A 24,546-nucleotide genomic window follows, 5' to 3' on the forward strand; every position below is an offset into this window, starting at 1 on the left:
CACTTTGCATCGGCCTGACAAGTGCCCATCATATACAGAAAACTGCTCTTTACCCATACCACCCTTTTGAAAAATAAACCACTGCTTCCTGGTCTTAAGCAGTGGCCCACCCTCTTGATTTGTTAGATTTCACAAGTTCAGCCTATCAATGGTGAAGGGTACTGTCTAGGATTGAAACGATTAGTCAAGTAACTCGAATAATTCGATTACAAAAAATGTTCGAGGCAAATTCTGTGCCTCGAAGCTTCATTTAGCGTTGTAGTACATATGCCAGGACAGTGTGTGGCGCTGCAAGTCCCCAGAAAAAAAAGACTAGAGCATAACAGCTAATCAAATTAGCAATGATAGCTACACCTTTCCAACATGACACACAGAGTAAAAAATTGCTTTTTAAGAGAAAGACGGTCCACATTGATCATCTGAAATAGACCTACTGCGCATTTAAAGCAACGCAGTGTCTGTCTATTTTTAAAAAACACACGGCTTGCTCTACGTGGGGAGTGACTATTCTCCCGGCGGCTGGCTGCTGTCTCTCTGCCCAGTGTGAGGGGAGCCCCTCACACAGCTACAGCTCCGTTCCCGGCCACGCTGACAAACAGTTTCTGAAAGAAGATACTCTCAGCAAAAGTCCACTCTTTCAACTCTTTCAACTTTCAACACTGTAACTTAAATACGCGTAAAATTTAAAAACTGACTGCGAGGCTTGCATGTTCAACCTCCAGCTGAAATGCATCTGCTGAATCGTAGAGAAAGAGAGATTAGGAACACCTCTCCAGCGAGGTGTACAGGGGGCATCCATAAAATCAAATCAAATCAATTTTATTTATGTAGCGCCAAATCACAACAAACAGTTGCCCCAAGGCGCTTTATATTGTAAGGCAAAGCCATACAATAATTACGGAAAAACCCCAACGGTCAAAACGACCCCCTGTGAGCAAGCACTTGGCAACAGTGGGAAGGAAAAACTCTCTTTTAACAGGAAGAAATCTCCAGCAGAACCAGGCTCAGGGAGGGGCAGTCTTCTGCTGGGACTGGTTGGGGCTGAGGGAGAGAACCGGGAAAAAGACATGCTGTGGAGGGGAGCAGAGATCAATCACTAATGATTAAATGCAGAGTGGTGCATACAGAGCAAAAAGAGAAAGAAACACTCAATGCATTATGGGAACCCCCCAGCAGTCTAAGTCTATAGCAGCATAACTAAGGGATGGTTCAGGGTCACCTGATCCAGCCCTAACTATAAGCTTTGGCAAAAAGGAAAGTTTTAAGCCTAATCTTAAAAGTAGAGAGGGTGTCTGTCTCCCTGATCCGAATTGGGAGCTGGTTCCACAGGAGAGGAGCCTGAAAGCTGAAGGCTCTGCCTCCCATTCTACTCTTACAAACCCTAGGAACTACAAGTAAGCCTGCAGTCTGAGAGCGAAGCGCTCTATTGGGGTGATATGGTACTATGAGGTCCCTAAGATAAGAAGTGACCTGACTATTCAAAACCTTATAAGTAAGAAGAAGAATTTTAAATTCTATTCTAGAATTAACAGGAAGCCAATGAAGAGAGGCCAATATGGGTGAGATATGCTCTCTCCTTCTAGTCCCCGTCAGTACTCTAGCTGCAGTATTTTGAATTAACTGAAGGCTTTTCAGGGAACTTTTAGGACAACCTGATAATAATGAATTACAATAGTCCAGCCTAGAGGAAATAAATGCATGAATTAGTTTTTCAGTATCACTCTGAGACAAGACCTTTCTAATTTTAGAGATATTGCGTAAATGCAAAAAAGCAGTCTTACATATTTCTTTAATATGCACTTTGAATGACATATCCTGATCAAAAATGACTCCAAGATTTCTCACAGTATTACTAGAGGTCAGGGTAATGCCATCCAGAGTAAGGATCTGGTTAGACACCATGTTTCTAAGATTTGTGGGGCCAAGTACAATAACTTCAGTTTTATCTGAGTTTAAAAGCAGGAAATTAGAAGTCATCCATGTCCTTATGTCTGTAAGACAATCCTGCAGTTTAGCTAATTGGTGTGTGTCCTCTGGCTTCATGGATAGATAAAGCTGGGTATCATCTGCGTAACAATGAAAATTTAAGCAATGCCGTCTAATAATACTGCCTAAGGGAAGCATGTATAAAGTGAATAAAATTGGTCCTAGCACAGAACCCTGTGGAACTCCATAATTAACCTTAGTCTGTGAAGAAGATTCCCCATTTACATGAACAAATTGTAATCTATTAGATAAATATGATTCAAACCACCGCAGCGCAGTGTCTTTAATACCTATGGCATGCTCTAATCTCTGTAATAAAATTTTATGGTCAACAGTATCAAAAGCAGCACTGAGGTCTAACAGAACAAGCACAGAGATGAGTCCACTGTCTGAGGCCATAAGAAGATCATTTGTAACCTTCACTAATGCTGTTTCTGTACTATGATGAATTCTAAAACCTGACTGAAACTCTTCGAATAGACCATTCCTCTGCAGATGATCAGTTAGCTGTTTAACAACTACCCTTTGAAGAATTTTCAAGAATTTTTGAGAGAAAAGGAAGATTGGAGATTGGCCTATAATTAGCTAAGATAGCTGGGTCAAGTGATGGCTTTTTAAGTAATGGTTTAATTACTGCCACCTTAAAAGCCTGTGGTACATAGCCAACTAATAAAGATAGATTGATCATATTTAAGATCGAAGCATTAAATAATGGTAGGGCTTCCTTGAGCAGCCTGGTAGGAATGGGGTCTAATAGACATGTTGATGGTTTGGATGAAGTAACTAATGAAAATAACTCAGACAGAACAATCTGAGAGAAAGAGTCTAACCAAATACCGGCATCACTGAAAGCAGCCAAAGATAACGATACGTCTTTGGGATGGTTATGAGTAATTTTTTCTCTAATAGTTAAAATTTTATTAGCAAAGAAAGTCATGAAGTCATTACTAGTTAAAGTTAAAGGAATATTCGGCTCAATAGAGCTCTGACTCTTTGTCAGCCTGGCTACAGTGCTGAAAAGAAACCTGGGGTTGTTCTTATTTTCTTCAATTAGTGATGAGTAGTAAGATGTCCTAGCTTTACGGAGGGCTTTTTTATAGAGCAACAGACTCTTCTAAATTAGATCTTCTAAATTAGTGAGACGCCATTTCCTCTCCAACTTACGGGTTATCTGCTTTAAGCTGCGAGTTTGTGAGTTATACCACGGAGTCAGGCACTTCTGATTTAAAGCTCTCTTTTTCAGAGGAGCTACAGCATCCAAAGTTGTCTTCAATAAGGATGTAAAACTATTGACGAGATACTCTATCTCACTTACAGAGTTTAGGTAGCTACTCTGCACTGTGTTGGTATATGGCATTAGGGAACATAAAGAAGGAAACATATCCTTAAACCTAGTTACAGCGCTTTCTGAAAGACTTCTAGTGTAATGAAACTTATTCCCCACTGCTGGGTAGTCCATCAGAGTAAATGTAAATGTTATTAAGAAATGATCAGACAGAAGGGAGTTTTCAGGGAATACTGTTAAGTCTTCAATTTCCATACCATAAGTCAGAACAAGATCTAAGATATGATTAAAGTGGTGGGTGGACTCATTTACATTTTGAGCAAAGCCAATTGAGTCTAATAATAGATTAAATGCAGTGTTGAGGCTGTCATTCTCAGCATCTGTGTGGATGTTAAAATCGCCCACTATAATTATCTTATCTGAGCTAAGCACTAAGTCAGACAAAAGGTCTGAAAATTCACAGAGAAACTCACAGTAACGACCAGGAGGACGATAGATAACAACAAATACAACTGGTTTTTGGGACTTCCAGTTTGGATGGACAAGACTAAGAGTCAAGCTTTCAAATGAATTAAAGCTCTGTCTGCGTTTTTGATTAATTAATAAGCTGGAATGGAAGATTGCTGCTAATCCTCCGCCTCGACCCGTGCTACGAGCGTTCTGGCAGTTAGTGTGACTCGGGGGTGTTGACTCATTTAAACTAACATAATCATCCTGCTGTAACCAGGTTTCTGTAAGGCAGAATAAATCAATATGTTGATCAATTATTATATAATTTACTAACAGGGACTTAGAAGAGAGAGACCTAATATTTAATAGACCACATTTAACTGTTTTAGTCTGTGTCACCTTATCTCTAAGGGAGCGCCCAGCCACCCTGCGGAGGAAACTCATCTCGGCCGCTTGCCCAGTCCACCAATATTAAAAAAAAAAAAAAAAAAAACTTAAAAATGGTAAACAAAACAGAAAGATACATCCCATCGCCATTTCAGCAAAATGTCAAGTATTTGGAGCAGCGACATTGTGCCATTGCTGAGTAGGGAGAGCCCTGGACTGTTCATGATGTTTAAAAATGCAAAAGTACTTTTTATCCGATTACTCAATTAATCGCCAGAATATTACTAAAATAATCGATAGCTGCAGCCCCAGTACTGTCCCACGGACTGATGTAGAAGAAGGTAGCAGTGTGCAGAATGTAGCTGTGTCATCTGTATGTATGTATTTATTTATTTATTTTCAATAGTGTGTTCCAGCAGTCTGTGGCCAAAAATTGTAATCCAAACCCTGGTCACGATGGGTTGAATTAGAGCTGATTTTAACACCCCCCCCCCCCCCCCCCAAAAAAAAACAACAAAAAAAAAAACACATGAGCAGGGTTTGTATTAGAGGTTTGGCCACTGAGTCCAAATATTTTTGAAATTTTATTTTAATTTTTTTGTATGTGCAAGATGTCCCGCACATTCTTGAATGTGTGTCACTGCCGGGGCGCGCATGTGTCCTGGGTACGCGGTAAAGTTTATATCTTGCGTCCAACCTTGAAGATTTTGCATCAGGACGGCATCATCGTGAACTCTGGTCCACTTCCTCTCATTTCCTTGGTGAGGTGAAGCAAGCGCCTAGTGATTACTGCTGGTGGTGTCAGAGCACAGTGTAGTGTGTTTTTAAAGAAATACCTGAACACACTGCTTCACTGTAAATGCACAATAAGTCTCTTTTACTTCATTAATAGTTTGTGTAGTGTTTTTAAAATGGGTAACATTTTTCAAGGGTGGTAATAAATTGTGGATAGTTTCTATAATGAATTGGAATGTCATGTGAGTCCAGAATGTTTTTAGAACATTCTTCAAAAAGATGTCATTCTTTTGAAGATGTCAGTCCTTTTATTTCCTGTTAATAGTGCAATTTTTAATGGGAATTTACTGTCTTAATGAATTTATAAATTATGTTCTTGTTATCAGATACACACTTTTATTATTATTATTATTGTTGTTACTTCTTCTACTTATTATTATTACTTCTGTTTTTTTTTTTGTTTTTTTTAATGGACCACAATGGAAGTGTTTTTGCTTTCTTGTGTCATCCAAGCCTTAAGGTCTTCTGACCAACTGTTGCTGGAGGCGCTAAAACCAGATTAAAGATGAGAGGTAACAGAGCCTTTGCAGTGGGTGCCCCCAGGCTCTGGAATAGTCTCCCCTTTAATATTAGATCATAACCCTGTCCCTAGAGACTTCTAAAGCCTCTTTAAAAACCTATTTCTTTTCTCTGGCATTTCCTACATGAGCAATTACATCTCTGTTTCACCTTAGTGTTTCTTCTGTTTTTTCTCTTGTGGAATGCTGACAAATTTACCTTATTTGTAGTCTTTTGGCAGCATGGCCCAAGCAGAGGGTCACCCCTTTGAGTCTGGTCTGCTTGAGGTTTCTTCCTCAATATCATAATCAGGAGTTTTTCCTTACAACTGTTGCCTGTGTGCTTGCTCTAGGGGTTGGTAAGGTTAGACCTTACTTATGCGCTGTGCCTGAGGCAGCTTTGTTGTGATTTGGTGCTATGTAAATAAATTAAAATTGAATCAAATTAAATTATTTCCTACAACTTTTTACTCTTTATTTTACTTTCTTTTATTTTATTTGTCTTATTTGTTTTATTGTCTGCTGTAATTTTATTTTTATTTACGATTGGGGTAACTTGGTACCCATTTTTTAATTATGTACTGCTGTCATTTTAAACGTGCTTTAGAAATAAAGGTTGAGTTGAGTTCTTGTCATCCATATATCTTAATTATATTATGCAAGTTATTGGTTGAAATAAAAGGTTTAATAAATGAAATGGTGTTGACTGTGTTGAAATGCTTGGTCTCCAAAGTAAAGGTCAAACAAGGTCAACGTCCATTGGATTCTATGACATGTGACATATGTTACCACGTAATATGATAACTAAGCATGATAGATGGTGCAAACTATTCCTTTTTAGAACCCTGTTAACCCAAACAACAATTTGCATCACTTTTTTTTTTTTACTGAAATTGGAGCAACTTTAACTTTTGACCCCTGTACAAACTGAAACTGACCTTTGTCACCATTTGTGGTGTTTTTACCCCATAACTCCAGAACATCCAGTCACAGATAGTCCAAACTATACCTTTTTGGAATCATTATGATTAGACAAATAATGTAGTATAGTTTTCAACATGATTGAAGCGTTTTTACATTTTGACCTCTATTTTCAGTTCAATTTAATTAGCTTATAATGCACCAATCACAACAAAAGCTGTCTCAAGGGGCCTCACACGGAACAATTCAACATAAAAATTTAAATAAATAATTTAAAATGAATAAAAAATTTCAAATGCATAATTAAAAACAGAAGTAAAAGAATAAAACAGATAAAAATAAATAAAAACTATTCATAAGAAAGAGAAAGACAAAGTCTTGACTTAAAACCCATTTTTATTCTTGACTTGAAAATGTCCACGGACTCCGACTGTCTCACGGTCACAGGAAGACTGTTCACAGGGTGGGTGCACGATGAGAAAAGGCTCTTTGACCTGCTGTCTTCTTCACCCTGGGAACACAGAGAAGTCCACATCCTGCGACTGCAACACCCGGGCCGGCACGTAAATTTCCACCAGATCAGCCAGATAAGATGACGCCAGTCCATGATCAACTTTAGAAGTCAATAGCAAAACCTTAAAATCTGCTCTCACAGAGACCTCTGTGTAATTCTTCATTGACCCCTAGCTGGCTAAAGCTGCCACCCTGGGATGGTTATCATACATTTTTGTGTATGCCTTGGTACACTGAAGCTCGTTTCTGTGTCGTTTCAGCACCTTAAGTGATAACGAAAACCTGCTTGTCCCATGGACCATTTGATTTCTTAACATCAGAATTTTAACAATGATGTTATTGTGATGGACATATATTTTATTTCTTCTTATGTCCAGCCCATGCTTGCACCTGAAAACAGAAAATGTACCATTGTTAAAACAATAATATAGTTAAATAAGTATTGTGATCATTTAATATTTACAAAAGGTGTTGTTACTGGCCACACACGCATTGTTGGCCCATACGTTGCTGGAACAGGCCCATTGATTTTTTTTTTATGACGAGTGGGTTTTGGGCCATTGCCATTTTTTTCCAGGAACATCCCTGACTGTGTGATTATGGAATTTAAAAGTCAAAAAGTGCTATATGAGTAAATCATCACTGACAGCACTGAGAGTGCGCTGCTGGAGTCTGATTTGTAATGCACCGCCATTAAAATGCAGGCTTTTTCCATCATCACATTATCATAATTTTCAGACTAGTTATGAGTGATTTTCACAGTCCCACAGTTCAATGACTGTTCTTACAGGAATTCTGCTGTAAACATTATTTTTAAAGCTGTACAGCTTTTCAGATTTCACAAAACTGACAAACTATAGTTTGTACTGAAATCTGAAATGAAAACAATGACTACGTTTACATGCCGTTAATATTCGGGTTAAGGTCAATATTCCGGTTTCTGAATCATTAGGAATAACCCGTTTACATGCTAAAGCAGACAGAATTACTCCTGTATACATGGTCATTGGTATCATTTGGAATATCCCCATCTAAACAGCGACGCACGTCTTCCACCGGTGCTTGATTTGGTCTGGCGTTCGTGCAAATCCTGCTTTGTGTAATCCTGCTTCGTGTAAAACCCCTCACTACACACTTTATACACTTTTCTCAAACAGGCATTAACATTTTCTCACTTTTCTCTCCTGTGTAAACACTCTTTTTTCTTCTAGGCGAGAAGATTATAAATAGACACACGCAGAACACAATGCGCGTGCGCTCCCTTCGCTCACTGCCTCCGGGGGTACGGATGCGGGACCCGCAAAGAATCCAAGTCATGGCCACGGACCTCTGCGGCCGCGGTTACCGAGACCCTGCGGCGCTGTGGATTTTTTGCGCAAGAAATCTATCCTTGTGGGCTGCCTCCGCATCAAAACAGCAAGCGTAGTCTCTGGACCTGTTGCCACAGTTGGTGCAGCTCCATACAGCAGAGAGGGGGGGCGGTGTGAGTGGCCCGCTGCGGCGTTTACCAAGCCCGCAGACTTGGTAAGCACATCGGAGGCAGAGCAGTCACGGTGATGCCGACCGGTACTGCGACCGACCCGCCTGATAAGGACGCAGAACACAATGCGCTGTTTAGATCTGCTTCTGTGGTGTCCGGTGGGTTGTGCGCGCTGCATACAAGTAGTTGCCGTACTCAAAAGACCAAGATTCCTTGCGGATAGGACATGCGCAGAACACAAAATAATAGGGCTGCAACAACGAATCGATAAAATCGATAAAAATCGATTACAACAGGCGTTGGCAACACATTGTGTCATCGATGCGTTGTGTCGAGCGATTATGGCGTCAGAAGCTGCTGGCCGCTTCTGACGCCGGTAGCGGCCAGTGCACAGAGCAGATCAGACGCTGTTTCGTAGAACTACACAGTTAGAATATGGCAGATGCAACTAGCAGACGAAAGAAAGTTAAGACTTTAAAAGTGTGGGTGCACTTTACGTTAAACAACGCAAAGACGTTTGTTAACTGCAACATTTGCAAGTCGGACCTCGCATGGCATGGGAGGCTCAGGCTGTCTGCGCGTCTCCCAGAGCAGCAAGGTGAGGGGCAGAGAGGGAGAGAAAAAGAAAGAACAGTAACAGCACCGACAGTTTATTAATGTTGTCAAAGTCCTACCATCGTCCGATTGTCCGGGACAAGTGTAAAATGTGATCGGACAAGTAATAGCTCTAAATCGTTGTCCGATTGGACAGGTGGCTTTTTTTTTTCTTGGTTTAAAATGTTTAAATCCTTCTCACACCTCGCGAGAAAGCGTCTTCGGTTTTTCCTGCCACACTCTACGCAGCGGGCAATCGGAAAACATAACACCGAGTTCTCCCCAGACAGTGGAACAACGACGCCGCGCCATCAGTGTTCTGACAGCGCCGTCACACTCTGCCGTGCTCTCAGGTCATTTTTAAAAATTCAGCCAGCTGTTTGTGCAGAAGTGGCTGCTCCCCCTCCCCCCGGCAGATAAAGAGCCGAACAGCGCTGCAGCGGAAAAAAACTCCGTCAAAGTCTTCACATAAAATGAGCTCCTTCTGGATGTATAGCTCCAGAAATTCATTTAGGCTTTATTTTACTGTCTTCATTTGCTCAAATACGGTGGGAGAGAGGGAGAGGGAGAGAGAGGGAGGGGGAGGGAGAGAGGGAGAGGGAGAGATAGGGAGAAAGAAATACTATATGTGGGATGAGTCACATGTGTCATTGTGAAATGACCACATAGTTTACAAGTTATACAGAGGTGGCCAAGTGGTTAATGCGCTTGGTTTCAGTGCAGAAGGTTCCGGGTTCAAATCCCACCCCTGCCACATTTCTCCATGTAATGTGGAGTTAGGAGTCAGGAAGGGCATCCGGCGTAAAACCTGTGCCAATTCAACATGCAGATCCAACTTGGATTTGCTGTGGCGACCCCGAGTGCAAAACAAGGGAGCAGCTGAAGGGACTCACTGTTAAATAAAGTGATGGAAGGAGAGAAAAATTGTTTCCCTGGCCCATTTTTTTTTTTAAATTCCCCGCTAATCCGATTAATCGTGTCGAAACCCCATCAGATTAATCAATTACCCAAATAATCGTTTGTTGCAGCCCTACAAAATAATGTTCCTTTGGTCATCTAATGTTAATAATCCCATTATTCCCTTTGATCTCTTTGGGTGAAGAGACTGTCTCAGACGTGCTGCTGTGGTCCGAAATGACGCATGCACAATGAAGGGAGGGTGGGCCGATTTTTAGGGGAGACCGGTCGGTCTGTGACACTGATGCTTAATTTTGTTTTCAGTGATTTACATTTTATCTATTTTTAAGAAATAATGTGTTGGAGGGGTGTATTTGGAAGTGTTAATGAGTCATCCCCTGACTTATGTGAAGAAAACTTCGTGTAAAAGTGATGGTTTACTGCAGAGGAGGAACGAAGTCACTCTCAAGTCATGAATTGGCAAGTCTCATGTCAAGTCTAAACTCATAATGACCACCAATTGTGTGCAAGCTGACTTGAGACTTGCCAATTCATGACTTGAGAATGACTTGACAGTGACTTCATCCCACCTCTGGTTTACACAAAATGGTCAATAGAACCTCATATCGGTTGTAAATACAGCAAACAGGTAACATCAGATCTTGTGCCAAAATAACATCCAGTGTTTCCAAGGTGACTGCATTCAAAACTACGTGAAATCCGGTAAAGTATGTACTTTATGCTATTTCTGTTTTCCGTGAACTTTTAAAGATTTTGTGTCAGCATAACATAGGGCAGTGCTCCCCAAAGTTAATGTAACATTGACAATGTTAACATATTTATATAGGTTTGTGTGTGTGGTTTGGCATCTTTGAATAGCTTTTGTGCTTGAAACTACAACCCCTGGCAAAAATTATGGAATCACCGGCCTCGGAGGATGTTCATTCAGTTGTTTAATTTTGTAGAAAAAAAGCAGATCAGACATGACACAAAACTAAAGTCATTTCAAATGGAAACTTTCTGGCTTTAAGAAACACTATAAGAAATCAAGAAAAAAAATTGTGGCAGTCAGTAACAGTTATTTTGTTAGACCAAGCAGAGGGAAAAAAATATGGAATCACTCAATTCTGAGGAATAAATTATGGAATCACCCTGTAAATTTTCATCCCCAAAACTAACACCTGCATCAAATCAGATCTGCTCGTTAGTCTGCATCTAAAAAGGAGTGATCACACCTTGGAGAGCTGTTGCACCAAGTGGACTGACATGAATCATGGCTCCAACACGAGAGATGTCAATTGAAACAAAGGAGAGGATTATCAAACTCTTAGAAGAGGGTAAATCATCATGCAATGTTGCAAAAGATGTTGGTTGTTCACAGTCAGCTGTGTCTAAACTCTGTATCAAATACAAACATGGGAAGGTTGTTAAAGGCAAACATACTGGTAGACCAAGGAAGACGTCAAAGCGTCAAGACAGAAACTTAAAGCAATATGTCTCAAAAACAGAAAATGCACAACAAAACAAATGAGGAACAAATGGGAGGAAACTGGAGTCAACGTCTGTGACCGAACTGTAAGAAACCGCCTAAAGGAAATGGGATTTACATACAGAAAAGCTAAATGAAAGGCATCATTAACACCTAAACAGAAACAAACAAGGTTACAATGGGCTAAGGAAAAGCAATTGTGGACTGTGGATGACTGGATGAAAGTCATATTCAGTGATGAATCTCGAATCTGCATTGGGCAAGGTGATGATGCTGGAACTTTTGTTTGGTGCCGTTCCAGTGAGATTTATAAAGATGACTGCCTGAAGAAAACATGTAAATTTCCACAGTCATTGATGATATGGGGCTGCATGTCAGGTAAAGGCACTGGGGAGATGGCTGTCATTACATCATCAATAAATGCACAAGTTTACGTTGATATTTTGGACACTTTTCTTATCCCATCAATTGAAAGGATGTTTGGGGATGATGAAATCATTTTTCAAGATGATAATGCATCTTGCCATAGAGCAAAAACTGTGAAAACATTCCTTGCAAAAAGACACATAGGGTCAATGTCATGGCCTGCAAATAGTCCAGATCTTAATCCAGTTGAAAATCTTTGGTGGAAGTTGAAGAAAATGGTCCATGACGAGGCTCCACCCTGCAAAGCTGATCTGGCAACAGCAATCAGAGAAAGTTGGAGACAGACTGATGAAGAGTACTGTTTGTCACTCATTAAGTCCATGCCTCAGAGACTGCAAGCTGTTATAAAAGCCAGAGGTGGTGCAACAAAATACTAGTGATGTGTTGGAGCGTTCTTTTGTTTTTCATGATTCCATAATTTTTTCCTCAGAATTAAGTAAAATTATTAAATGTAGGGTCAAGTCTGGTGGGAAATAAACCAATAATAGAAGATAAATTATGTACATTGGTAAATACGGTCAATAGTATTTTCCTGGACAATGTGGAAAAAGATGAAATAAGAAATATTGTAAAAAACTGTGTAAGCAAAAGATCAACTGACCATGAAGATTTAGACATGGTGACTGTAAAAAGTATAATAGAAATTATTGAACCATTTACTTATATTTGTAATTTGTCTCTGTCAACTGGGGTTTTTCCAGATGAAATGAAAATTGCTAAGGTAGTCCCATTATATAAAAATGGAGACAAACATAATTTTTCCAATTACAGGCCAGTATCATTGCTTCCACAGTTTTCTAAAATTATGGAAAAAGTTTTTGTAACAAGATTGGATAAATTTATTGAGAAACATCATATTTTAAATAATGCTCAGTATGGATTCAGAACAAAACATTCGACAGCTATGGAAATTATGGAACTAATAGAGAAAATATCAACAACAATAGATAATAAGGATTATTTTGTAAGTATTTTTATTGACCTGAAAAAGGCTTTTGATGTTATAGACCACTCAAGATTGCTCCACAAGTTACAACAATATGGAATAAGAGGTGTTGCACATCAGTGGGTAAAAAGCTACTTAGAAAATAGAAAACAGTTTGTTCAGATAAATAATACCAAATCAGAATTGTGTAACATTATTTATGGAGTACCACAAGGATCGGTACTTGGACCCAAACTGTTTATTTTGTATATCAATGATTTTGTGAATGTATCCAATGTGCTTGGCAGCATTTTATTTGCTGATGATACAACGCTAAATAGTTATTAAATAGTTATGGTTTATTAACATTGTACAATTCATTGATTGTCCCATATTTAACTTACTGTGTAGAAATCTGGGGATCAACATATACAACCTATATACAACCTTTATTTATTTTGCAGAAAAGAGCTTTAAAAGTGATTAGTAAGAGTGGTTTTAGAGATCCATCTAATCCATTGTTTATTAAGTATAGGGTACTTAAATTTCATGATTTAGTCGATTTGAAAATATTACAAACGATGTACCAAGTTAATAAAAATACTTTACCAACAAACATTCAAAATATGTTTGAAAAAAGAGTAAGTAGTTATAAATTGAAAGGAATAGAAGTCTTTAAAAAACCAAGATTTAGAACCAAAGTAAAGGAAAGGAGTATTGCAGTAAATGGTGTCAAATTATGGGACAATCTTAATAAAGAAATTAAAGAATTAAGGTCGCTTAAATTATTTAAAAAACATATTAAATTAGATGTATTAAGTAAGTATGAAACTATGAAGTAAGTCAGTGGGCTGCAAGAAAGTCAAAAAAAAAAAAAGTAAACTTAATAATGTTTGGAGTGTCTTAAGTTTAAATGTAACCTATCAGTGATGTAATCTATTAATTAATGGTCCTAATTATGAAATGGGTCAGTGGTATGTGACAAGTTAAAGAAATGCAATTTGTTAAATAATGTTGACTATGATGCTGTATATTGAAAGATTGTATTGTTAAAAGGGGCAGAAATCATAAGACTTGTTCTTCTTTCTGCTCCTTTTCATTCTGGTATTGTGGTGCTTTTGTTTTTTGCTTTTCTGTTTTTCTTTTAAATGAATGAAATAAATATAAAAAAAAAAAAAAGTGATTCCATATTTTTTTCCCTCTGCTTCGTCTAAAAAAGTAACCGTTACTGACTGCCACAATTTTTTTTTTCCTGATTTCGTATAGTGTTTCTTAAAGTCAGAAAGTTGCCATTTGAAATGACTTTAGTTTTGTGTCATGTCTGTGATCTGATTTTTTTCTACAAAATAACAATGAACATCCTCCGAGGCCAGTGATTCCATAATTTTTGCCAGGTGTTGTATGATGCATGTAATTGTTAATAATTCCAGTGGAAAGGTGTCTTGTCACTTTTTTCTCTCTCTCGCTCTTCTTTTTGTAGATTACAGTATATATAACAAATTCCAGTTGGGTTTGGAAGCAATAAATGTGATGCTTGAAAGTATTCCGCTCTGCAAAAGGGGCTCTGCGGAAAAAGTTTGGGAACCGCTGAACTAGGAAGTTGAGACTATTGACAAACTGCTGGAATTTGAAAACCCATCTGTATTTTGGTGACGTTGATAGTGCCGTAGCAAATGCTGGTGATAAGACTGTGTGTTCTTACCAAACAAAAAATTTTAATTTGATATGTCTCTTCTGTCCACAGGCAACACAGCACTGCATGACTGTGCAGAGTCGGGTAGTCTGGAGATAATGCGGATGTTACTGCAGTATGGTGCATCCATGGAGAGGGATGGTTACGGCATGACACCTTTGCTCTCTGCCAGTGTCACAGGCCACACAAACATCGTAGACTACCTGACTACTCACCAGCAGGTCAGGGTTCTGTCACTTACAGAGGAAAGTTTATTTGAATGGTTATGTTCATTATTTACTGTATTTGTGCCTTTCACTTCTTAAACTGTTACAGTTTGACAGACTAATTTATGTATGAGCAATAAGAGGGGCTACTGTGATGGTTGTCAACTCTCAGGCCGTTATAGACATGAAAACCCCTGTAAATTACAATATGGATGAATTGTTTTGGTGATTGTGAACTCAAACTTTTAACTTGGATATTCATGTTCATCAGTTGCTTGAGTGAAGGTGAAACGGCACTTGTTCAATTAGGATACTTAATGGCTGTTTCAGTTTACAAGTGGTGTGGCTTTTTTTTAATTTTATTGATTACCTCTGCCAATGAAGTTGGAGGAGGATATATTTTTGCCCCTGTTTGTTTACTTTTTAACAGCCTGGAGCCCACAATTTTTCATATATTGTTATAAAAGTTTTACAGAGGATTTATATCCTGATGGGCAAGAACTGATCCAGTTTTCATTCAGGAAAAATCTTGGAAAAAATCTGTATCCTTAAACATTGAACAAGTTTTCAAGAATCCATAACACTGTCAAAAAAGATTGAATTTCTTTCATATTTGACAGTGCTATGTAGGATGGTATTCTTTATCACCTGACAAAGATCTGATGCAGATTATAGATTTTGTTGCCATTTAAATTTAACATTGAAAGCCCCATTTATTGTATATTTTACATTATATCATAATCAAACATGCCCCAATCACTCTCATATTTGAAAGTGTGGAGCAGACTGGCATTGCCTGTCGCCTGACAACATTTGATCCAGATCTGATCCGGATTGTGGACATTTGAATTTAATATTGAAAGCCCATTTGTTGTACATTTTGCATTACATCTCAATCAGAAGTGCCTCGGTCACTCTCATCTTTTTGTTGTAGATTTACCTACACCACCAAAATTGGATGGAGGTTCCAGTTTTATGCCTGTTTATCTATCTTCCAGTTATCAGTCAGAAACCAAGTGCCAAAACGCACTGAGAAGTTGTGCACAGCAGATATAACCAGTGTTCTGTGAAAATGATCTGAAAAAGAATTCAGAAACTGAAATTGTTGAACAACCCCCCCCCCCCCCCCAAAACCTGACAACACCACAAAAAAACTTTGATACAAGTGTATGAGCTAAATACATACTTCTGACATTTGATCACATCTAATTTAGCTTATGAGAAGCCACTTCTAACAGGGCTCTAACCTTGAAAATTTTTTCCAAGGTAAAAATTTGTGAAATTGGAAACTGGTGTTTACAGAGGTTTGCACTCTGAGCGCAGTGCCCTAGTTTATTTTATTAATTTTTTTGGGGTGGAGGGGGGTTTCATTTGTCTTGCTAAGAAAATAATTGAAAGCTACTTGACACCATTCTGGTTTGTGAAACATTGTTCCACAAATCACGTCAAGTATATCTAATAAAGTAAGTAAATGCATGACTGCATTTGCAGCCACATTCACTTACTAAAAAAATAAAAACAAAAAAAATGTTTTCCATTTCTACAGTGGTCCTTCCAAAAGCAGCCATAGCTCACCAATCAACAGTGTGCTGTAATTTGTTGGCTAGTGCTGGAATGAAGCAAACTTGTCTATTATTGTGTGTAGACATGTTGATTTGCGAGGAATTTGTTGGTACGTTACACTTAGAGCTGGAAATAATGGCTCTTTGAAGGGTGTCAGTTGCTATGCTACCATTCCATTTAGAGGGCGTACTCATACTTGGCTTTATTCGCATGGCCTTTGTTTTATATGGGAAGGTGGAATAATGATTACATGATTCAATTTGCGTGAGACAAGAAGGCTCAGTATAAATGACAGAGATGGGAGTGGCTATTCAGTTAACAGGCCTGACGCACGGCCGTCCTCACTCAAACAAAAAGAAAATTACCAGGTTTTTGCACTTTTTTTGTCTTTGTTCACAGCTGTGTGACAGAATGGATTTGTCTCTGGAGTCACTTTGTATTGCCTGGCTTCAAGTGATCTATGGACCTTTTTTTTGGAGGGGGGGTATTTGAGCGCTGTGCAAAGGTTTGCATATGTTTGCTTGACAGAACCTTTCAACACGACCTTCACACAAAAGATGCAAGGAGCTATAAACATTATTATAAAGATGAACAAATAAATAAATAATTCTAGCCAACACAGCTCTAGTCTGTACACTGCTACCTTATTCTCTGCCCATCTGTGGGACAGCAGCCTTCAGCACTGACATGCTGAACTTCTCTAACAGAGAGAGAGATGCTGCTTTCAGCTGTGCTCTGCAGCTCAGAGTGAAGTTGCAGTGCACAGCGGCTAAAGGCGGAACTTGGCAACCAATGAGTCGCTACTTCCAGCGCTGCAAAAATAAACGGTCATATCGATATATCAGCCGGTATAAATGTCCGACACCAATATCCAGAAAAATGTTGAATATCTGTGCCGATAATTGGTCGACCCCGTGAGTGTGTGTGTGAGAGAGAGAGAGAGAGAGAGAGAGACGTGGAAGGCAATGGACCTGGTGGATTCTCTTGGTGAGAAGGCACACGGACATGAGGAAGTCTGACGTCATGATCCCCGAGCTAGCTGGATTCTAACCACATATGCATTCAGACCTCAGCGAATCCCGCTCAAATCCGTGCCTCTTGAGCCAGATGGAAAATAATCCCTCTTAAATCCAAATATGCCGTTCAGAATCAGGAAAAAACCTTTCTGGCTCAAGCCGGGTTGCGAACCCCAGTCTGAACGAACCATTTGTATTTAATATGTGGCTTTCTTTTTGTTTATCAACATGCATATGCTTTTTGCAGTGCAGTCTTCATAGTGTGTGCTGAGCATGTGCCAAAACGAGGTCAAAAGACGCACAATGGGGAGATTTCAGAGATGTAATATGTGTGAACAGTTTGATAGGGAAATTCTATGTAAATAAAACTCAAGTATGAATGTCAAACCACTGCTGTTGGCACATTGATTTGTTTTCCAAATACCTCTTTAATGGCCTCTGTACATGAGATAAATGGCAGAAAACTCTTTTCACAGGGGAATAATAGAACCTGAGGTCACTTCTACTGGTCGTTTTATAGAAGGTAAAAGGGGCTGGACACAGGAACGACAAATTATTGGTTGAACTAATAGGATTAATGAATGGAATTGTTTTGACTGTGTTTAATGCTTGGTCCCCAAAGTAAAGGTCAAACAATGTCGACGTCCATTGGAACATGTGACATATGTTACCCCGTATTGTTACCCCAGATCTACAGCGGCTTGCAAAAGTATCTGGCCCCTTGGTATTTATGCCATTTCCAATACAAAATTAAATCAGGTTTCTCAGTATAAAAATTTGGAAAATGATTATGTTCCTTAAACTCAAACTGAAAACAAATCTCTACAACTTGATATATCTTAATAAAGAATATAAAAGTCAAGATGATGGTTGCGTAAGTAATTGGCCCCTTTGGTACAATACCTGTAAATAATCAGCTTTATTGCCAGTTTTCTTCAGACAAGTCAGGGGATGGATACATGAAACTTTCCAATTCACTGACTATGTATTGGAATTTATTTACATAAATTATGAAGAAATACAAACAGTATGTCACTCTATGGTAAATCTGTATGGAGTAGACAGTTCTCAAAAATTGAGTGACTGTGCAAGAAGGATAAGTGTGAGGAAAGCCACCAGGACACGCAGACAACCCAGAAGAAGTTACAGGCTGCTGTGGCTGTGATTGAAGAAATTGTGCACAGTGCATGTTTTGCATTTTGCATCACCAGTTATACAGCTTCATGATGAAGTGGTACAGAGGAGCAAGTCATCTTCACAACAGCTAAATGCCAAAATGCATTGAATTGCTGCCATGTGATTGGCTAATTAGCTATTTGCATTAACAAGCAATTGAACAGGTTTACCTGATGAGTGTATTTACAGATTTATGAACCATGTCAGTGTCAATCCTAATTTTGAGCTAAAGTTGCCAGCTGTCATAAAGATGTCATGGTTCTTGTTCATTTTTGTAATCTCATTCCCAAATTGGTTGTAGAACTGTCATTGGTCTCACCCTGCCACACTTCTACAGTAGGTGTGTATGAAATATCAAAATATTGTTGCATTGATTTGGGTTGCAGGCTGACCAGGCTTGTCTCACCAGTCTGTTCACTGGCTTGTATCTTGATACCTGCTTGACCACCATGTGTGATGAGAGAGTTGTATCTTGTGTGATCGCTTTTGAAGTCTATCTCTTTTGTATTTTGCTTCATAAATATCCAGCAAGGGTGTTCTGCGTGTCTAGCCTTTGCACTTTGTCCACCAGCACTTTGAAGTCGCCTGGTGTTAAAAGCATTCCAACATTCCAGCATACTGTTTGTAATGTGTTACGTAGATGACATGCTTGATTTTCAGCTACAGTTGTAGCATTATTACTGTAGTTTTGATGTGAAGTTGAAGGTTGTCCATTTTGTAGGCTACCAGAAGCAGCGGTGTTGCCTTCTTGTGCCAGGCTTGCATACATCCCCAGATTAGACTTAAAACTTTCGTTTTTGCTAAAGCTTATAGTTAGGGCTGGATCAGGTGACCCTGAACCATCCCTTAGTTATGCTGCTATAGACGTAGACTGCTGGGGGGTTCCCATGATGCACTGTTTCTTTCTCTTTTTGCTCTGTATGCACCACTCTGCATTTAATCATTAGTGATCGATCTCTGCTCCCCTCCACAGCATGTCTTTTTCCTGGTTCTCTCCCTCAGCCCCAACCAGTCCCAGCAGAAGACTGCCCCTCCCTGAGCCTGGTTCTGCTGGAGGTTTCTTCCTGTTAAAAGGGAGTTTTTCCTTCCCACTGTAGCCATGTGCTTGCTCACAGGGTGGTCGTTTTGACCGTTGGGGTTTTACATAATTATTGTATGGCCTTGCCTTACAATATAAAGCGCCTTGGGGCAACTGTTTGTTGTGATTTGGCGCTATATAAAAAAATTGATTGATTGATTGATTGAAGTGTTTTAACATTGTTAACCAGGAACAACAGCAGTTCCCTGCTGGTGTCCCATAATTTTCACCAATCGAATGATAGACCATAGCTGGAGTATGTAAGTAATGCCAACCATGCTTGCCTCTTATCATGATGTTGGTACCTTTTAACAATTCTTGATCACTGCTCACCTGCCAATGACTGTTTGTTTGTCCTGATGTGAGGTAAGAAGGAAGGCACTATCAGCACTGCTGCAGGTTAGTTTACTCATCTGAGGCCTACTCCAGAGACTACCTTCTCTGGTCTGTGAGGCTGTGTACATGCACCTCTATTGCAGGAAAGAGTGGACTGCACAGGTAATGAAAATAATCCAGCATTCATATGATACTTATTTTCTCTCCTCAACAGACAAGCCACATGGAGCGAATAGATGCTCTGGAGCTGCTGGGAGCCACGTTCGTGGATAAGAAGAGAGATCTGCTTGGAGCTTTAAAGTACTGGAAGAGAGCCATGGACCTCAGATATATGGACAGTAATAACATCATCCATAAACCGGAACCCAAGCAGCTGATCATGGCATATGACTATGCCAGGGAGGTGAGTGTTGGAGTGTGTATTTTCAGGTAGCACTGTCCTTTAGTAATAACATTCTGTGTTGCATACAGTACTGTTGGGAAAAGTTTTATTATTGCTTATGTTCTATTATGGATTCTGTGCAACCAAAACCAAGAAACCAAGAAATCTGTATTGGTTGTTTTACAGTAATTAATCACGCTCTTTGTATGAGTGCTTTTTCTGTGATGGAATAGAATAAAAAGTGAAAAGAAAGACATTGATTCTGCTTTTTTAAGGCACAAATGAGCTAAATTAACTAAGAAATATCACTGCTGCTTTCTTCAAAACATGATTTTATCAAATTCTTATGGAAATTTTTATTTCATCATGGTCTAAATTTATAATCTTCATCCTAGGTCACAAATGGAGAAGAGTTGGACGGACTGATATCTGACCCAGATGAGATGCGTATGCAAGCACTGCTTATCCGTGAAAGAATCCTCGGTCCACAGCATCCAGACACTTCTTACTACATCCGGTACCGTGGTGCTGTCTATGCAGATTCAGGAAACTTTGAGCGCTGCATCAATCTGTGGAAATATGCGTTGGACATGCAGCAGAGTAACCTGGATCCTCTGAGCCCCATGACCGCTTCCAGTCTGCTGTCCTTTGCTGAGCTGTTCTCCTTCATGCTGCAGGACAGAGCCAAAGGGCTGCTGGGAACCTCTGTATCATTTGAAGACTTGATGGGCATTCTGTCAAAAAGTGTTCTGGAGATTGAGCGAGCAGTAAAGCAAAGTGGGCCAATGCCTCCTGACCCTGCACAGCTCAGCAAAGCACTGTCAATTATCCTGCACCTCATTTGTCTTTTGGAGAAGGTGCCGTGTACTGCAGATCAGGACCACTTCAAGAAGGAAACCATCTACAGGTGTGTTTTATTTGTTTGGGTACAATTGGTGCAGGAGGTGGTCCCATACCAGATTTTAAAATACATTACTTATCAAAGAGGTGAAAGTTTTGAGTGATTTGTTTATATTATGTGTGTCACTTCATGATAAGGATGGGTGATATGACCTAAAATTAATATCGGGGGATTTTTCACTTTTTAGCTGTTGCGGTGTCACGGTATTAGTGATGTTGCGCTATATGAAACCCTCAATAATTAACTTTTTTGAACAAGAATTTAACCTGTAATAGTATTTTACTTTATATTCATTTCATTTCAGGTTATTAAATTATGACATAAACATAATGACATTTTCGTCACAACAGTGACAAAACCAAAATATGTTGTCAAAATTAACACAGGTGCACTTTACACTTGCTTAGGCCTAAACAAGCCTGCAGTGCAAACGTTTGCTGGTTCACACAACAGAATCACAGCTTAACCATTTCCATGACTGTTACAGTAACGTCTTCTTGTGAAAGTGACTTTATACGAGTGAGTTATATGTTTTAACAAAAGAATTTAACGTGCTTTGACACATGTTGAAGGTTGTCAGTTTTGTAGGCCGCCAGAAGCAGTGACGTTGCCTTCCCCCAGAACAGGGGAAAAAGCTTTGATAAACAACTTTGATCATTACAGGTCTTAAATGAAGTGCTGAGCCAAGCTGTGGATGTACTGAAATGATTATTGATGTCCAAATTAATGCATATTTGGCGAGTTTTTTTTCAGTGGCCTGGTTTCTGAATTGACGGTATTGCGCAATCCATATTGTGACACGCTATCACATGAGTGATGACTGTGACACCAGTGTATCACCCACCCCACTTCATGGCTATTGCTCTTGTTACTGTATGAAGACATCACCTTTGCTTCATCTTAGATTCCTGAAGCTGCAGCCATGTGGCAAGAACGGCTATAGTCCTTTACACTTGGCAGTTGATCGGAACACGACCTGTGTGGGGCGTTACCCTGTCTGCAAGTTCCCCTCACTCACAGTCACTTCCATTCTTGTGGAGTGTGGAGCAGATGTAAATAGCCGCGATGAAGATGATAACAGGTCAGTTTCTGTTCATTATTTATTTGCAGTTCTCATTTTTGCTGTCCTTTTTGTGTATTTAGTTTAGTGTTTTTAACCACTGTGTTTAGTTATTAATGTATCCCATTAAAAAAGTGCTCTTCCAACAGCCCCCTCCATATAGCTGCATCGAACGGACACCCTGACATCATGAACCTTCTAATTTCATACGGAACTCACTTTGACAGCACCAACGCCTTCCAACAGACGGCCTGTGATCTCCTGGATGAGAAAGAACTGGCCCGGAACGTCATCCAACCCATAAACCACACCACTCTGCAGTGCCTGGCTGCCAGGGCCATTGTCAAGTACGACCTCGACTACCGGGGTAACATCCCCGAAAAACTCGAGGCCTTTGTCTTGCTCCACAGATAATGACTGTGGGTTAAAAAAATGGGTGGAGGAGTGGTAGAAACAAATGGAATAAAACAGAAAGAGCGTGTTCTATGCCAATGTGACTGAGGAGCATAATAGTTCAAAGCCCGACCCGAAGTGTGTTTGATGAGCTGATTAGACACGATTACATGGATCATGTTTGCAGTTTCAACCTAAGAGTTTGGACAGAAGATTTCTTGTGCACAAAATGTCCTCATTCAGCCACGATGGATTTAAAAAATGGAGTAGATGGACCAGTGTTTTTTGTTTTGTATTTTTCCTCCCTGATTAAATTAATCAGTTGAGTCAAACGTGGCGATAAAATCCCATCCTACATTGAATATACTGGGGATTGATTGCAACATGGAGGTGCATTGTCATATCCCTGGATGCACTGAGAATGGGGTTCACTTATTTTTGAGTTGGGGGGGGATCCTCCCCCTTTATAATCTGCAATGTTATTTATTGAATAAAAATGATGAGATTTTTCTCCACGCTGACCATAACTCACCTCCATGCCTGCTTCACCTCTCAAGATTGAGGCATTTCTACATATGATGGGACTTCAGGTTATTTTGTTTTGTCCTGTCACTGTTGCCAACAGTCATGAACCCTTTCTCAGTCATTATTATTATTATTATTTTTTTTTTTTTTTTTTTTTTTTTTTTTTGCAATTTTTGTTCTGTCCAAATCTAAATATTTGGCCAAGTGGTGTGGACTGTAGTGCTTTGACTCATTTGTTAAAGCTTTATGAGAAGGGTTTCATGTCTACGAACACCTTAAGTGCTTTATTCTTCCTATGCACAGGCTTGGCTGTTGGAAAGAGAGACTGTTGTGTTCTGCGCTGGCACTTGTTTGTGCAATAGCTCTCATGAATCTCTGTGTTTACCTCATTGCACCATTTGCTTCAGTATCCCTCCGGTTGACACAGAGTGGGGATATAAAACCTTTGTATTGATTGGTAGAGCGACTGTGAGACAGGAGGTGAGTGCCACAGGGTATTTTCTTTTATGCAGTGTTTTTGGAAGATTTTGAAGCATGCACAACCGCTACCGCAGCCCATCTGTCTGTGACTCTTGGCAGTGCACAGGCTTGTTTGCAGAAATGACCTCTTCCAGTCATCCACGGCTGCCCTCTGAATGTCATTGCTCTTTAATGATCTTGATCAAAAGCAGATTGAGAGTAGGTTACCAGCATGGCTTTACTGCGCATGTACAACAGGATATCAGCCAGCCATTTACTGCAGAATACCTTTCATGAGGACTTGAGACTACAAACCTTGTTTACAGCTAGCATAGTGCTACTCATTTTGTTAAACTGTCATCCACTTGTATTAACATTGAAGACACAAAAGGGAGGGGGGTGGTTGTCGTACAGAATAGAAAAGCTTTGTGATTATGTTTGCACATTAGCTTTAGTTGTGTGAGTTAGGAAAAAAAAAGGGCTTTTCATCTTTTTAACGATTTCATATTGCCGTCAGTTTCATTAGACAACACAAAACTAGACATGAAACATGCTGACTCCCGGGACAAGCTGAGTTGAATCTGCACTTTATTACAAAGGAGTTTGAGATTGGATATGACTTTAATCAAGTTCATGTCTTAATACCCAGTTTGACAATAAACCCATGTTACACTTGTTTCCTTGTTGAAATGTCTTTTCTTTATGAATGTACTCGTGTAACTTTTCATCAGGTTCTTGAGCTGAGAAGATTGGGGGGGGGGGGTGTAAAATTGGAGCAGAAATGCAGTGAAACATGCTTTGAGGAAAATTTGTCTCAACAATTTTCTCATATTCAGGAGGAACATTGCAGTTTTCATCCAGGCTACAGAACAGTGAACTAACTCCTGGAAATTCCCCATCCATTCTGTCATTTGATGGCTGTGCCCTGTTACAGATTTTTTTTTTTTTTTTTTTTTTTTCTTCTTCTTTTTCCTCAGCAAGAAGCTCTCAGATCACATCCAATGAATGGAGGGGCTTATTAAATTTGTGTCAGGGTTGCATTGTTGCTTTGCAGATGGGCAATTCTACGGTAACGGAATTGCAATCTGAGCTAATCTGTCATGGTTAGATGCC

The 24,546-nt window shown here is 39.5% G+C and overlaps 1 protein-coding gene and 1 long non-coding RNA gene across 2 annotated transcripts in view; one reads left to right on the plus strand and one right to left on the minus strand.

The window, feature by feature from the left end:
- fem1c (fem-1 homolog c) overlaps positions 1 to 24,110 on the plus strand; it is a 49,307-nt gene extending 25,197 nt beyond the window's left edge. The window contains exons 2-6 of the mRNA XM_034170471.1: positions 14,390 to 14,559; positions 19,928 to 20,116; positions 20,491 to 21,002; positions 21,901 to 22,077; positions 22,206 to 24,110. Coding sequence (XP_034026362.1) covers positions 14,390 to 14,559; positions 19,928 to 20,116; positions 20,491 to 21,002; positions 21,901 to 22,077; positions 22,206 to 22,470 — 1,313 coding nt within the window. The 3' untranslated portion in view covers positions 22,471 to 24,110. The remainder of the gene's footprint in view (positions 1 to 14,389; positions 14,560 to 19,927; positions 20,117 to 20,490; positions 21,003 to 21,900; positions 22,078 to 22,205) is intronic.
- On the minus strand, positions 1,345 to 17,193 carry LOC117510668. Its single transcript, XR_004560785.1, has 4 exons — positions 17,113 to 17,193; positions 13,997 to 14,006; positions 7,891 to 7,895; positions 1,345 to 1,358 (listed from the first exon to the last, which is right to left on the minus strand). It is a non-coding gene; the product is annotated as an uncharacterized LOC117510668 (long non-coding RNA).
- Positions 24,111 to 24,546: the final 436 nt, after the last annotated feature.

Source organism: Thalassophryne amazonica, chromosome 5 (genome assembly GCF_902500255.1).
Source record: "Thalassophryne amazonica chromosome 5, fThaAma1.1, whole genome shotgun sequence".
In the NCBI taxonomy this organism is placed as follows: domain Eukaryota; kingdom Metazoa; phylum Chordata; class Actinopteri; order Batrachoidiformes; family Batrachoididae; genus Thalassophryne; species Thalassophryne amazonica.